Source organism: Haliotis asinina, chromosome 1 (assembly GCF_037392515.1).
Source record: "Haliotis asinina isolate JCU_RB_2024 chromosome 1, JCU_Hal_asi_v2, whole genome shotgun sequence".
NCBI classification, from domain to species: Eukaryota; Metazoa; Mollusca; class Gastropoda; order Lepetellida; family Haliotidae; genus Haliotis; species Haliotis asinina.
The window spans coordinates 56,175,994-56,192,074 of NC_090280.1; the positions used below are offsets into that span (position 1 = coordinate 56,175,994).

General features: G+C 43.0%; 1 protein-coding gene across 1 annotated transcript; it reads right to left on the bottom strand.

The window, feature by feature from the left end:
• Positions 1-353: 353 nt before the first annotated feature.
• On the bottom strand, positions 354-15,505 carry LOC137281225 (fatty acid-binding protein, adipocyte-like). The gene is made up of 4 exons (XM_067812358.1): positions 15,243-15,505; positions 4,614-4,789; positions 3,771-3,872; positions 354-566 (listed from the first exon to the last, which is right to left on the bottom strand). Exons 1-4 carry the CDS (start codon positions 15,310-15,312, stop codon positions 516-518), a joined length of 399 nt encoding a protein of 132 aa, XP_067668459.1. The 5' UTR covers positions 15,313-15,505; the 3' UTR covers positions 354-515.
• Between the last annotated feature and the right edge of the window lie 576 nt (positions 15,506-16,081).

The window sequence follows — 16,081 nt, forward strand, 5'->3', positions numbered from 1 at the left end:
AACCAACACATGCTGATAAATATAAATATCATGACGCAAAAATAATGAATTTGTTTTTGCACTAGTTTGATTGCATGCAGACAGGTTTGACGTACGCCATTTTGTCCTCTAGCGTGTCCTTTGTCACGTGATCGCCACTAAGGAAGTACCTACTGCGCAACTGCGACAAATTGAGCGGAAAATCAAGTATTCATAATGTGACTCAAAAAACACCTGTGTGTACATCCAAACACCCATCAATCCATCTGTATAGTTCCACCAACACCATCTCCTACCCGCCCACCCCACCTCTCTCTCACACACACACGCGCGCACAACCATACACACATACATACCTCACTGAAAACAGAAAACAGCTGTAAGAGAGTTTATTACCATATAAGAGTACAGGTATGACAGTGATGTATATGTTTGAGGTGATCGCGTTATAAATCCACATGCAGATTTTAAGATGGCGCGTTCGTGCGGTGGTACTCGTTGACTGGACGAAAGGATGGAGGGCGGAGTACTTCCGGTCATGCTCTGCTGAACGTCACGCACGCCGTTACGTCGTTGGCGGTCATCCTCTGGGAAAGGAAGGATGTCGACTTTAAAATCATGGAACGATACAACAGCTTCAATAATGAAATCTTCAAATAAATCTTCTTCACTCAGCAGTAAATGGGTTCCCGGTGGGATGATATGGTAAGACTGTGAACCTGCTTGTTAATAATATAGTTACTGTTTTAGATTTGTGACCAGTATTTTAAATTTGTGCTCTGTTTGCATTGGACTAGGAATCTGTTCTGTCAATCATCGTTACCTTGTTAGCTTTGTATTCAATATATAAATGAATATTGTTAGTCTAAGTAAACTTAGTCTCAGTGTTATTCGTTACACTCCACCACTGAGTCTAACAAACCCTAGTAGAAGGTCGCGTCAGGTAACCTTCGAGCGACTTATGACCGTCCAATCAAACGCGAGACGGTTAAACAGATTTAACCAATCAGACAACGACTTCTACTTAGGGATCGGAGAGACTTACAAAATATTCAGGTCACTTTGGGGTTTCTGTTGACATGGTTACCATTAGCTAAAATTTCCGCAAGATGACATCCTTGAATATTGACAAAAAACACTATTTTCAACGACTGTTTACTTGTAACGTGTGCCGTGTGCATCACCCGGAAATGAGCGTACACTAAATAGCATTCGGAATAGTTCGGGTACGAAACCTCTTCGAGATAAAAAGTTCAAAAGGTGTGTGCAAATGTCCACTCTCGCGATTTGGTAAGCTGTGTTCTGACTGGTCAGTCTCAAAGGTTACCTGACGCGACCTCCCGTAAGGTTTTGTTAGACTCAGTGGTGGAATGGAACGAAAAGTACTGAGGATAAGTTTACTTAGACGAATATTACCGACATGTCTGTGTTCTGCATGGCTGGTTTGAAGGCAACTCACAAGACGTTTGTCACAGCAACAGTACATCTGACTGAGCATGGAATTCAAGAGCAAACCGATCTTAAGATCAGGGTGCTTTAGTACGAACAACCTTAACGCTACGACTTCTGGTAAGTCCACATTAAGCTATTCGAGTTACGAGCTTAACCTTAAACAATGACTTGTTGAATGGAAAGTGGTATATTATGTACTATATATAGCGAGACGAGAATGATCTTGATCTTGATTTAATTGAAGATGAAGTGCATCCTTTACCTATTGTGAAGCCTTCTTAGAGGGCCCAACTTTGATGATATAAAGAATAAAGTTCTAGATGAATATTTGCCAGCATGGCTGGCGTGGTGTCAAGCTCAACGTGATTAATTTGACGTCACGAGAAAGGGTCATCTGGTCCAATGTCTGAATATAAAACGTTCCATCTTGGAGCAAGCACCGTTTGGCGAGGGCTCAGTGACAGTATTTGAGTTCATTATGTAAACTTTATTTTTTTTACAATCAGACAAAATGAGATTCAACGGTACATCACTGACATAAAGGACTAGCTTCTCGTACCACAATCCGATGCCCATGTGCTGAACATTGGACGACCATGCCGGACCACATACCGTTACAGTCTGGTGATGTATTACGTCAACAGGCAGAGGTAACTCAGCCTTGGACCTCTAAAGTCCAGGGCCTCCTTTAACAAAACACTAAGGTGATCGTAATTCGCTAACGTAACCCCACTGCCGTGTTAAAGAATGGGAGTTAAGGTTAACCTTTGTAAAGGGTTGGCTCGTGAAAGGAGCCTCAGTTCGAAATCCCACAGTGTATGATTATGACATAATGGATCGCAGAATAAGCCAGAGAGATCCTCCGGTACAAGGTCCTGATGCCTTGGAACAAGTCCTTCATCAAGAGTGAACGAGTTCAGTATTCCAGCAATATCACGGAGGAGAAAAACAGAAAATGGCTTCACACACTGTACCTATATGGGGGATCGAAACCGGGTCTTCGACATGGCGAGCGAACACTTTAACCACTATGCTACCCACTGTCACCATCCATCAATACTGGAACGCAACAACAAGGTCAAATTCAACGTCCCATACAGTCATTGAGGAGTGGGGTGAGTGATATTACGGCAGTTACCCAGAATGTTGAAAACTTGTCACCCGACCATAGTTATCAGTAGGACCAAATGGGTCATTATGGCCTCTTTTTTTTCGTTCTTTTTGCGTTAGATTTTCCCTTTGATGTTTCACGGAGGGTCAATTTATCCAGTGGTGAGTGTAATCGAGGTTTCATTAGTTGCTGCTTTGCTTATAGTTAATGGTAACATTAATAAGATGAAAAATATTCTTTTTCTATGTGAATGTAATAGACTTTTGATAAGAAATATTAACATGTCGTTGTCATCGTTTACAACATGATGATGACGATGACGACGACGACTGTGGTGGTGGCGGTGGCGGTAGTGATGATGATGATGATGATGATGATGATAAAAACTTACTGATGTCTGGAAGATTCCTGATTTACATTCCTAAACTAGCAGACTTACTAAACACACTGAACGTCTCATAATGTTGAATTTATAATTAACACACATAGTTAATTGCCATGGCAACCGATGATAATGTGATTCTTGAGGGCACGTGTAAGTAACTCGTCAGGATTACATGCAGCGCCCGACGGTGCTATTAACGTCCATGACATCAAAGTCACCCCAAGGTGTCACAACAAAGCGACTAAGAATGAGCATAATCAAAGCCATTACTATCCCCGACGTGGGCAAGCATAAAATGGAAATAGTGTACTTATCGAAGCGACCTCCCACGGGGTGAGTGAGTTTAATTTTACACCGCACTCAGCAATATTCCAGCTATATGGCGGCGGTCTGTAAATAATCAAGTCTGGACCAGGCAATCCAGTGATCAACAGCATGGGCATCGATCTGCGCAATTGGTTGCTGAATATCTATTCTACCCCGGATCCCAGGCCCTCGTGTCATTGCGAGGATTAAAGATTAACAGAAGAATTTTTTAGATGAACTCCAACTCGAAATGCTTCATTGTACAATAGATGTATTGCACAGTGAAGCATATCGAGTCGGGAGTCATCTAAAAAACAGAATTAACCTTTAATCCACCACGAATGCCTGTGGACGAAATATGGAATAACAAGAGTTAGTCATGAATGAGTGTAACCAAAGCTTTGATTTGATAAAATGGCGACAAAAACGACCGCTTCCATTTCCGCGGCGAGGAGATACGTGATGTATGAAAACCGAAGAAGTTCTGAGAATTATTTTGATCTGTAACTGGGACGTGTCTGACTGCCGAATACCTACCGACTGAAGCTGGTCTCCCTCCACAGATCTCTCGATGACGATGTTGCTATCCCCCAGGGTCTGAGTTTCCACCATTTTCTCTCCGACGAGGTTCACCACTGACTTCATGAAACAGAAAGACAAATTATTTGTTGTATAATACTCCACTGAGTGATGTTCTAGCTACTGGGGTGGTGGGATGGCCTTGTGGTTGAGGGGCTCGTTCGTCACACTAAAGACCAGGGTTCGATTGCCCACATGGGTACTATGCATGAAGCCAATTTTCGGTGTACCCAGTTGTGATATTGCTAAAAGCAGGGTAAACCCTCACTCACTCACTCAAGTGTGGTCCAGAGAAGAAATTGACTGACACCATGAGCATCCGTCTGAAGAACTGGATACTCTGTCATGTCTCTACCACGCGGTATGCGAGACGGGGCCTAGCTTACGTCCAGTACCAGATTTTCCGGTGACAAGAGTATATTCACAGAACCAGTTCTGGTTCCAAATTTCAACATTTCAACTTATGTAGACACAATATACATGTACATCAATTTGCATGCCTTTACCTTCACAGTACTTAAAATCGTGAGGGCGGCGGGGTAGCCTAGCGGTTAAAGCGTTCGCTCGTTACACCGAAGACCCAGGTTCGATTGCTGAAATATTGCTACAAGCGGCATAACGCCAACCTCACTCACTCACTCAAATAATGACCGCACCTGAGTGTCATATTCTATTTTCTTAAACTTCTTTCATACCCATTAATTATGTCTCTGGTACAATCACCTCCAACCATTTCTTCATGTAGCTTCCAAAAAATGGAAAAAGAACACTTTCGAATTTCACTACAAAACGTGTGTGTACCTTCATGGGTTGGCCAGTGAGGGAAACATGGTCAAATGACACGCCGATCACGAACTTGTATTCCTTCACTTTGTCCCCAACTGTGGTGCGAATCATGAACTGGTCGCTGGCATCTTTAGTGATTTCTAATAATGGTTTACTTTTCTTCGCGACCTCCCTCATCTCCTCGGGCACACCTGCAACAGAGGCACGGAAACTAAACATACGTCCTGGGTAGAATCATACGTTTTCCTGTTTCTACTTTCATCCACCATGTGTAAGTGAATGTGTTTCTGTGGCGCGTTTAGCTATATTCCAGCAATATAAAGGCAGGAGACACCAGAAATGGGCTTCAAACATTGTATCCATGTGAGGAATCGAACTAGGTTACCCCACAGACTAGTGACATGTAAACGCTTGTCTCAGTTTGTTATTTAACGCCGTCTGTGTGAAAAACCACAAGTGGATCAGACAATCCAATCATATGACAATCATGTGCAGCGACTTGCTAAGTCAGTAACCTGAACTATCGATCAGGGACTAGATTTTCGAACTCTCTTAGCGCTAAGATAGTCGTAAATTCATGTTAATGTATGGCACCTACGACTATCTTAGCGCTTAGAGAACGTCGAAAATCTAGGCCCAAGCTAACAGGCTCTTACCACAAGCATGGGTTGCTGAAGTAAAATATACTGGGACCTCTTTAAGCCTTTTAGGCGCAGAATCGAGAGTAAGGTTTGACCCTTGAGACATTAATATAAATCAGTTCCGTGAGACTTTTAAATTAACAAACGACCCTTAGGAAACAGATATGACCTTTCCAACATCCAGCTAGATTGGATCCTTGTGACTGGCACATTAGATCAGACAGATCAGACAGATCAGACCTTTGTGACTTTCAAAACAGATCTAACCCTTGCGATATTGAAAATACATTGGATCTTTGCAACATTCAGAGCAATTTTGACCCATGTTTATGTTAATTTTAAGTTTAAACTTTAATAACACTGTATTTCTATACTTTATGTCGAGGTTCAGACAGACTGTCCCTGTTTGATGAGGTCGTAAACTGATTCACAATGCATCTGGGTCACTGGTTACACCTGGGGTGTCTTTCTGCGCTTATTTCAGTGTAGTTCTGCAACGCAAAATGAGATTGAGTCAATATCACTTCCGTACCAGACCGCCAAACGTTTCTAACGTTTTCAGATTTCCACGATTTCCAGGTTACTGTTTGTCAGAGCTCGCTGTGCGACAGAGCACGTTGTACGACGTGTATGCGTAGATGCTGACAGTTCTGTAATGAATGAAATGTGCAAGCCCTCCGGTAACCCCCCCCCCCTCACACACACACACACACACACACACACACACACACACACACACCATACCCCCCCGACCCCTCTCAAACGTGTGCACCCATACTCTGCTGGTGGTAGAACATGATCATGTGACAACATGCCACCAAGTGATACTATCTTTACATGACTCAGTGTCCACCTTGTATAATTCACGTGCACCCTGCCTACGCTTCCCGACCCCAGACATCTCGATCTGCCTCGCGGTATGGATTAATCAATATTTTCAAAGAACATTTAGTTGGATGCTTTGATCGCCTAAGGGCGTTATAGTTTAACTCAGGTTGTGTTGACGAGAACACCTGGTTACTATGGCGACGGAAGGACGACTTATTGTTTTAGAAAAGGAAATACATTTGCAAAGGACTCCTAAAATAAATGAAAATGAATTTAAATTTGTGGTTTGAGAGTCATTTCAGTGCACGTCAAGCCTCGAGCTATTGAAATATGCGCTGTTCAGGACGCCAATATGTTCGAATGCAAATATACTGCGGGAAAAGTATACAATTTCACACTGACTACCATTGTGTCCTCAAAAGTTGAGGTGTGAATGATTATGACATGATTGTTTGAGCTTTTCCCTGTTTTTTTTCTTTTTTTTTTCTAATGTTATCTCAAACCACCAATGATACTACTGGTATTATATTTATATTATCAGTGTTAGTGGAATTGTTTTTCTTTGACGTTTCACAATCACGTGTTGTACCCTGTACTGGTTCTTAACCTGGTGAATGTTTGGCGACAATCAGGTCATGCTTTAATTTACTCTTTGTGGTTTTTAACACCCTAAACCCACGCACTGTATGGTTTGATTAAGACTAGTGGTTATTGTTGATACTTTTGAGGTCTACTGGCCTAAATGAAACTCGCACCACTATATTTTCATTTTAAAGACATTGATTTGACAATGGCGTGATGAGAGGTCACCTTGACCTGAGATTCACGGGTGTTTTCTAAGAATACATGTGTATGAACGTCATCTAATAGAATATTCATGACTGATCAAGACAACATCATTTTAGCCAGTAATACTGAACTTTGGAATTCTTTGCTTGAAGACCTCAGACCTACACAAATCACCCAGTGAATTCAAGAATATGATTGCATTATACTTTAATACTCTGAGTTCGTGTGGGCTTGATATCAACACTGGAAACAGGTTCTGTTACATGATCCACTGCAGGTTCCGTTCAGAAATCAGTAATCTGAATGTCCGCAAAGTAAGTAGATTTATACTTTCACCCACTTGGAGTGAGTGAGTAGGTCTGGTTTTACGCCGCGTTTAGCAACATTCCAGCAATATCACAGCGGGGGACACACGAAGTGGCCTTCACACATTGTACCCATGTAGGAAATCGAACGTCCTTGACGTGACCGATGGAATTACGTCACTTTTTATTCTAACGTTGAGCACAAATTGCAGGAACAATTATAAAACAACGTACACTGTCAGTCGTCAATTATTGGCATTTGTATAAAAATCAGCAATCTGTATTGTGAGCTAAATGACTTGCATCCTATAAAGTTTCACACTTCATTAGTTCCTCACAATTCAATTAGATATAAAGTATGTTTCCACTCGATGCTATATCGACAATCACAATTAATTCCGACAGGCGTGTTTAATCAAGCTACACAAAGGGTAATTAATGGAAAAAACTCTTTGGATTTTTCATCTCGCGTGTGAAAGCGCCATCATGATGACCTTGACCTGAATTGCCTTTCAACGGGCATAATTCCCACCAGGTACCGGTATAAGCAGTATATCGAGTTCAAAGTCATCGGACTCGTTGTATATTAGCCCTTCTGGGCATGGCGTTAATTAGTAATGTCGCCAGTGCTCTTGATATACCCATATACTGATGTTCAAAAGAAAGTAAACACTTGCTGTTTTGGGATATCCCCCTCCCCAGCCACAAATAAATAAATAAATAAATAAATAAATAAATAAATAAATAAATAGAAGATATAAAATCCACAAAATTATTTATCGTCACAAAAGCCGTTACAGGCAGGCTGCCCAAACGCTTCATAACCTTGACAGCTTTAATTTCCTCTCCATCTCAATTTATATATTTGCAAAACGGTCGTATATAGTAGCTCCGTTACTAATATTCAAACTTTATGGCGGCACTCAGTAAATAATCGAGTATGGACCACACAACTGAGTGATCAACAGCATGAGCATCAATCTGCGCATTTGGGAACCGATAACATGTGTCAACCAAGTGGGCAAGTCTGACCGACTCCGCCAGTCGCCTCTTACGACAAGCATGAGTTACCGGAGGTCAATTCTACCCTAGATCATCACGGGTGCTCACATCGTCGGCGTGTTGCATACTTTAGCAGTGTTTTATGGAGCCATGACTTACGTATTTACAATACTATGGTGCAGCTTTAATCAGTGCAATAAGTACGACTTTACCATTTCCTAACCCAGCAGGAGAGGTGCTCATGATGTTGATCACTGGATTGGTTGGACCAGTTTCGATTTTTCACAGACCGCCTCCATATAGCTGTAATATTGCTGAATGTGGTGTTAAACCAACATGCAACCGAATAGTTGCCGAGTTCCGAATGTCGCATTTATGCACATACTAACAAATGTCATATCGATAAGATCGCTCAACAACAGGTGAAGATTTTGTGTGGAGTTCTGTCAAGTTTTGTTTTGTTAACGGGAATCACATTGCCTGTTCACGTTAACATATTGAAGCAAAAGAGCAAGTTCAAAGGGAAGCCATGCCAGTTCAAGCCCGCAGTCAACGGGGGCCATTGTCTAGAAACGGGACTCTGCACAGAGAATTGTGATAAGAGTTGTATTCCTTGGCTGACAAGATCCGCAAGTTGTATTGCATTCCCAGTTTAACAGAATTTACCTACATCATCTGCAAACAAGGTGTTATAAGGAAATGTAGAGGAAATTCAGGGAACATATATTTGGACCCTGGGAGAAAGATCATATAGGAGCAACTTCCTGTCTTCGTTGAACCCAAATACCGCATGGGCACACACGATAAAGCCTAAGCATACACGAAACCACCTAAGCACACACTACACTGACCAGGCACACACAAAACCGCCTGGTCACAAACAATACCGCGTTTGAACACACAATACCGCCTAGGCAAACATGGAACCGCCTAGGCACACACAATACCGAAACAGCACACGCGAAACCGCCTAGCCACACACCAAACTGACCACACACACACACAAAGCCGTCTAGGCACACACCAAGCTGACCAGACACACACAAAGCCATCTAGACACACAGAAAGCTGACCACACACACACAAAGCCGTCTAGGCACACACCAAGCTGACCAGACAAGCATGAAACCGTCTTGGCACACACGACACCGCCTAGACACTGACAAACAGGCCAGGCACACACGGAACCGCCTAGACACAGACAAACCGGCCAGGCACGCACGGCACCACCTAGACACAGACAAACCGGCCAGGCACACACGACACCGCCTAGACACTGACAAACAGGCCAGGCACACACGACACCGCCTAGACACTGACAAACAGGCCAGGCACACACGGAACCGCCTAGACACAGACAAACCGGCCAGGCACGCCCGGAACCGCCTAGACACAGACAAACCGGCCAGGCACACACGGCACCACCTAGACACAGACAAACCGGCCAGGCACATGCGACACCGCCTAGACACAGACAAACAGGCCAGGCACACACGGAACCGCCTAGACACACACAAATCGACCAGCCACACACGGAACCGCTTAGACACACACAAACCGGCCAGGCACACACGGATCCGCTCAGACACAGACAAACCGGCCAGGCACTCACGGAACCGCTTAGACACAGACAAACAGGCCAGGCACACACGACACCGCCTTGACACACACAAACCGGCCAGGCACACACGGAACCGCTTAGACACACACAAACCGGCCAGGCACTCACGGAACCGCTTAGACACACACAAACCGGCCAGGCACACACGGAACCGCCTAGACACAGACAAGCCGGCCAGGCACACACGGAACCGCCTAGACACACAAACCGGCCAGGCACACACGGAACCGCCTAGACACACACTATAGTGTACGAACTGTTGCTGGAGTAAGTACAGGTAAAGTGCACTTTCAAATTTAGCCACAGTTTGTGACAATTCTTAATTATAAAAACTAGGGTAACTTTTCCCCTCGGTTGTATATTACACAGCGTGACATACGGGAATGTTAAAACTGCACAGGCTGACCCCTTAATGGCGTGCCTGCGCCTATGCCCTGTGCCTCGTTAATGGCGACTTCCGAACGCACCCTGATCCTTCCTGAAGATCATATCTCACGGAGATAATGAATAATACATAGTGATTCTGTCCTTCGCTTATATATCACACCCGCGTGTATATACGTCTTTGAGTGAGCGAGTGAATTTAGTTTTACTTCGCTTTTAGCAATATTCCAGCAATATCACGGCGAGGGACACCAGAAAATGGGCTTCACACATCGTACCCATGTGTGTCTTTGAAGTGGCACGTGTTTTGACAGGACGGGAATCGTTGAGTTCTATTTTATGACCAACTGAATTACAATTTCAACAGGCAACAATGTTATTCAAAACGGGACGCAAACGGGCAGCAGTTTTGTAATCTAATTGATGAAGCTTGTGTTGTAAAATATCGGATTGTTTATTGTTTAACGCCAAACTCATCAACATTTCAACGGTTTTGGTGGAGATCTGTGAAAAAGCGAGTCACGGCCAGACAATCCTGTCTTTGACATCATGAATATCGATCTACATGTACACATCAACTCGACCCCACCACTTGACACTTGCGCATGGATTACTGGAAACCTGTCTAGTCCAAGTCACCATGGGTCTTAATAAAGATCACATTTCCCAGATAAATAATATTTTTAATGCCTGAAATTACTGGGATTATTCAACTCCCGAGGAATTTTGAATTTAGTTTCAACTGAAAACAATTTCTTTGCCTATTGATTAACAAGAGATGTCTAAATATATCGAAATGCCAGGGTCGATGGATAGAACTAGTTGCCTGCATGTCATCGCGCCTCTACATATAGGATTGATCCCTGGATTGCGTCTTCAGATAGTCAAACTCAGGCCTATATATAGCTTGAATATTGCTCAGAGCTCTCGTAACTTCATGCCTCTTTCCTGACCTTGCCGGAATGACACGAGTAGTTACGAATGGCATCATGGACATAGATCTTCGCAACTGGTATACGCATTCGTAACTACTCGCCTCTTTCCGTAACCGGCAAGAAGAACGCCATCCGGCTTTCCGGAATGACCCGAGTAGTTACGAATGCTGGTATACGGTGACTTGCATCAGGGAGCCTATATAGAGTTGTAGAGTATCCCTACTTGCATCAACCGAATCAGCCTGTTTGATTAACCCACTCCATCCGTGTGTCGCCCCTTACGATAGCGTCCCTGTTTGAAAGCAGTATCGCAAACTAACACCCCATATAACAGTAATCAAACCATGTGACGAATCTCGTAAAAAATCGCGTCTGGACCGGACAAAACAGTGATCGATTGACAAAAGAGTGACTGGCGCCGTTCAAGAAGGACAACACATCCCGATGCTTATTCGAAGAATTTGCTTGTAACAAGTTACAGACAGCAGAGTGACTTTCACCGACCAAGATTAACAAAGTCCTGAATATGCCTATTAGGACACAACGTTATGGGTATGTACAGATTTAACTTCGAGCACGTGAGGCCTTGACATGAAACGTCGTTGATGAACTGGATATCATATATTTCTGTTCAGTAACGACCGACGCCTCTCACTTGCAGGAATCCCCTGCTGTGGAGCTGTTCCACAGCACCATTAACAGCGATATCTGTTTTCGAGCACACAGAAAGTGCATGCAGAGAATCTCCTTTGAAGATTAACGCTCGTAGCGTGTCGTTTGATTTCAGATATTAAGGGTACTTTTGGATGGCCAACAGTCTGTTTCACAGTCCCTGAACCACATTATCCTCCTACTGACTTGTCATCGCTGCAGAGCTACAGCTCTTAATAAAACACTCGAGACTTTCCTAGGTTCTTAATTTCCTATCTGACTGCTTCCTCGATATCTCCAGGGTATACGTTCAGGCAAATCTCCACTATACCCTGGATGCAGCTACTGGTCGGCCCCATAATTTTATTACCTCCCTTTGCTGGCTCTGCATTCTCACAGCAACCAATCAGTTTAGCCGCCATTACAAAAAAGCTTGCCAGTTTCAACAAAGATGGCGGTCACAGCTGCGAAGGTTTGTTCGCAGTGCGACTCAGAATTGGGGGACATCATACAGACAAACTGACAGGTCCTAACCTTTAAAAAATATATTCAAGAACTCCTTCTACCTCTTTCGGAGAACCTCTGCATGGTGTGTGTTGCCAAGTTTGAAAGTGAGTTATGATTGGCTCGCTCAACTTCCCAGTGTAGACACCTGATTGGCTAAAAAGCCTTCCAAGGGAGGTAATAAATTTATCGGACGGAGCCGTAGACGCATCCTGGGTATGGTGAAGGCTTATCGGAAGGTATGCCATGGATATATCGAGGATGATTTGACTGGGGCTCAATTTAAATTTAAATGGGTTTATTTCAAACTATCAAAATTACATATTGGAGATTAAGTGTTGGTCTAGATAGCTGAGTGCATAAAGCGTTCGCTCGTCACGCTGAAGACTGGGGATCGATACTGCAAATAAAAAATGTCGAGTTTCCGAAGATTCATGACTCACTTTCCCTCAGTTCAGAGGGATACTTTGCAAATATCGAGCTTAAATGGTAATTTTGCTCGTTGGGACAATGAAATTATGTCGAGATATCCGAAATATCGACATATCCGCATTGAGTTAAACTCGCTTGAAAAATGGTAGCTTATGAAGGATTTTGCCGGCATCGAAATGTTATATCGAGACAACCGAGATATCGAGCTATCAGAGTTCGATACAACAACGTTCGACTGTATTTGCATGGAATAAAGTTTCCTGTGTGGTTCGCCAGTGTTGTAACGTTACACGTAGGGTACGCTTGTGCGATTCCACCTGTGCACTGTGTCTTAATTTAATATGTGGGTTCGCCTGTCCTCAGTGTTGAGAAACTAGGCGTGCGATGGTCTTGTAATCACTGTAATGAAATTAAGGGTTGGATGTGAGCAATATTATAAAAAATATATCTGGGATGCGCCCGAGCAAAATGTTTTAACCTTACATCTGAAATGCACCTGTGTCCAATGTTATTTAGAACCGTGCGGGGCGCACCTGAATAAAAGTGTTATAAAAGCTACACACGTGGCCCCTCACATGTAGGGTTATACAAATTACACGTACTAACTCTTCTTCCATGAGAGATAACGGTTTTCAAACGGAACTGACGACACCATAGTAGCATTTCACAAGTCTGACAATTAATTTGTCTTATAGTCCCTGAACCAAATCATTTCCCTTCAACCTATAGCCCTTTCTATGCTAAAGGTCACATGACACAAATCTAGACTTCCTCGGGTTCAGAATATCAGGTCTCACAGGGTCGTCTTTTCAATTTAAAAGGAACTGGTTGTTTCTGCCGAAAAATAATGAACGGCAAAAGAAACGTGGCACTTGTCAAGTTTTATGTAGAAGACGCTTACTTTTACATTTCATTTTTTCGAAACTTCCGTTTCTTTTTCTGTTCAGTATGTGTTTATATATTCAGAGACTAAGCGCTAGTCTAGTCAGACAACGCGTTATCAACACCGATGAACTCATGGAACAACGTTAACGTTATCTCAACGATGTTCGGTGTATGCGTACACACTGGGAGGAATGTCGATATCTACATCCACGTCACACATTCATCGGGTCTGACTCAGCGAGGACTTTCTCTTCCTGTTGTGCTTGTATGTGAATGCTTTGTTTGTTACCAGACTACATTAGATATTGTTCCAGAGCAATTTAAGATCCCAATTCAGACCCTTCCGGTTCAGGTCATGTAGCCGGAGAGCGGCGTAAAACTACACTCACAAAACTCACCCTTCCGGTTCAATGAGAACTGTTTGTTGTGTAACCGTTGGTGTAAACGTCAAGCATCACGGTTTTACTATAACAGTGTTTGTATCACTGGCGTGCGAAATTCTATCTAGACTTTGCTAGCCAGTCGCATTAGCTATGCCTGAAAGTTACTAACCCACAAATTATTTCATTAGCCTTAAATGTAGATGTAGAAAGAAAGCAAAAGATTACCTAAAAGCAGATGAAAATAGCATATTGTCTGAATGACATAGGTTTCACCATTAAGCTGCTAATATGGTGAACATTTTCATCAGGCCATAATTTTACATAATTTAAAAGTATATCATAGCTTAATAAGTCGGAGAAAGTGGTGTATTTAGAAAATGACCCCTTGAAAATTCACTATCCAGTCGGGCTAGTGACTGATGAGATTTACTCACCGGACTGGATTTTTACTAGCCACGGGTGAGCGGGCCAGTGGGTATTTCGCACACTGGACATCACGCATTACTCTGGATAGGAAATAGCTTTCAGTTCGTTTAGTTTGTTTGTTGTGTAACGCCACGCTCACCGGCATGGCGTCAATTTGCAAGTAAGAGAGTTTGGACAAGACATTCCGGTCTTCAAAAACATGAGCATCATACGATGACATATCTCAGTCAAGTCAGAGAGATTTACAACCTGATCCCATTAGTCGCTTGTTATGACAAACATGAGTTGCTGAAGACCAATTCTAACCAGGATCTTCACGGGAACAAACATGGGCTACTGAAGACCAGACACTTCAGTGATCAACAACATGAACATCGATCTACGCAAATGGGATACGCTGACATGTGACAACCAACCACACCAGCGAACCTAACCACACGATCCGCATAATCGCCTTTTACGACAAACATGGGTTGCTGAAAAAACAATTAGAACCTTGATCTTCACAGGTTCTCATCTGATTGAGTAAGGAGACATGCGCTTGTTCAAAGTTTTAACTCGAGCATGATGTTTCAAATGGCACAACGTGTGATGGCCCTTGAAAGAGTGCCCACCAGGGATAAAGAGGAATGTTATCGAACACTCTGTGGCCATAATCATTCACTCACTACAGTCGTCCTAAACGTACACCAGCAATATGAAATCATGTAGTATCATGTACGCAAAGATCGTCAGTTTGATACTCCGAGCATAGTTAAATATGACCTTTGACAGAAACTGCCAACAACGTTCAATTCCGGCAGCGCCAGATCGCTACCACACTTATCAGTAGTCACACACATAGACCCATGCACTCACCTATGGCTTTCATGTACCCGTCCAGGTTTTCCTGGGAATGAAAATTCCATGTCCCAACTAGCGCCGACATTGCACTGATACAACCCGACAGAACTAGTTAATTGTGCGTCTACCGAGTGTACAAACTGTCGTCTGCTGCAAACTCCTATATGGTAGGATGCATGTCACGTGACCTCTGCTGACGTTCACGCATTATGGCGTCTGCTCGCGGGGACCACAAAAGATGCAGCTGAACGCTTCCTCGGATGTTGTACACGCGTTCTACTAAGCACGTGATGAATGATTGAAGGGTTGTTTTTGAATGATTAAGAAGCTCGCTATTTGAAAAGAAGGTTCGATGATGGCATTTGAGATGAACGAGATAACACTATCTGAGCGAGACTATCAGATAACATAAATACCACACAGATTAGCCAGACATAAATTAAATCTACTGATCATAAGTAGCAGAAGATATTTATTCATGTAAAAATAACACACATCCATCAATTGTGTAGACTCGATGGGGAGTCAAACTCGGACTTTACGACTGGCTAACGACGGCATTTACCACTCAACTAACGCTTTAGGTTCTAGAGCAATTTTCGCAGTATCTGGAACACAAATAATCGAACTCTGAACCCCTACGAGATTGCCGAACATACCAACTACTTGATAGCCTTCAAGGATTAATATAATATTTTTAATACCTGAAATCAAATGACAATCACGTGTACTCACGACCTTCTGATGGGAAGTACGATTCTTTTCAGCTTCGTGGACAAATACAATAGTCATGTTTTCAGATACCATTCATCGAAACCTAATTGCAAAAAGCATGTGAAACTGCCACAGAATGA

What these genes read in the sequence shown, in the direction of transcription:
- LOC137281225 (XM_067812358.1), bottom strand. Translation starts at nt 15,312, where the DNA reads ATGTCGGCGCTAGTTGGGACATGGAATTTTCATTCCCAGGAAAACCTG. An exon ending in CGGGTACATGAAAGCCATAG is followed by an intron (nt 4,790 to 15,242) that starts GTGAGTGCATGG and finishes CCTCTGTTGCAG; the next exon opens with GTGTGCCCGAGGAGATGAGG. An exon ending in AGGGAGACCAGCTTCAGTCG is followed by an intron (nt 567 to 3,770) that starts GTAGGTATTCGG and finishes TTCCTTTCCCAG; the next exon opens with AGGATGACCGCCAACGACGT.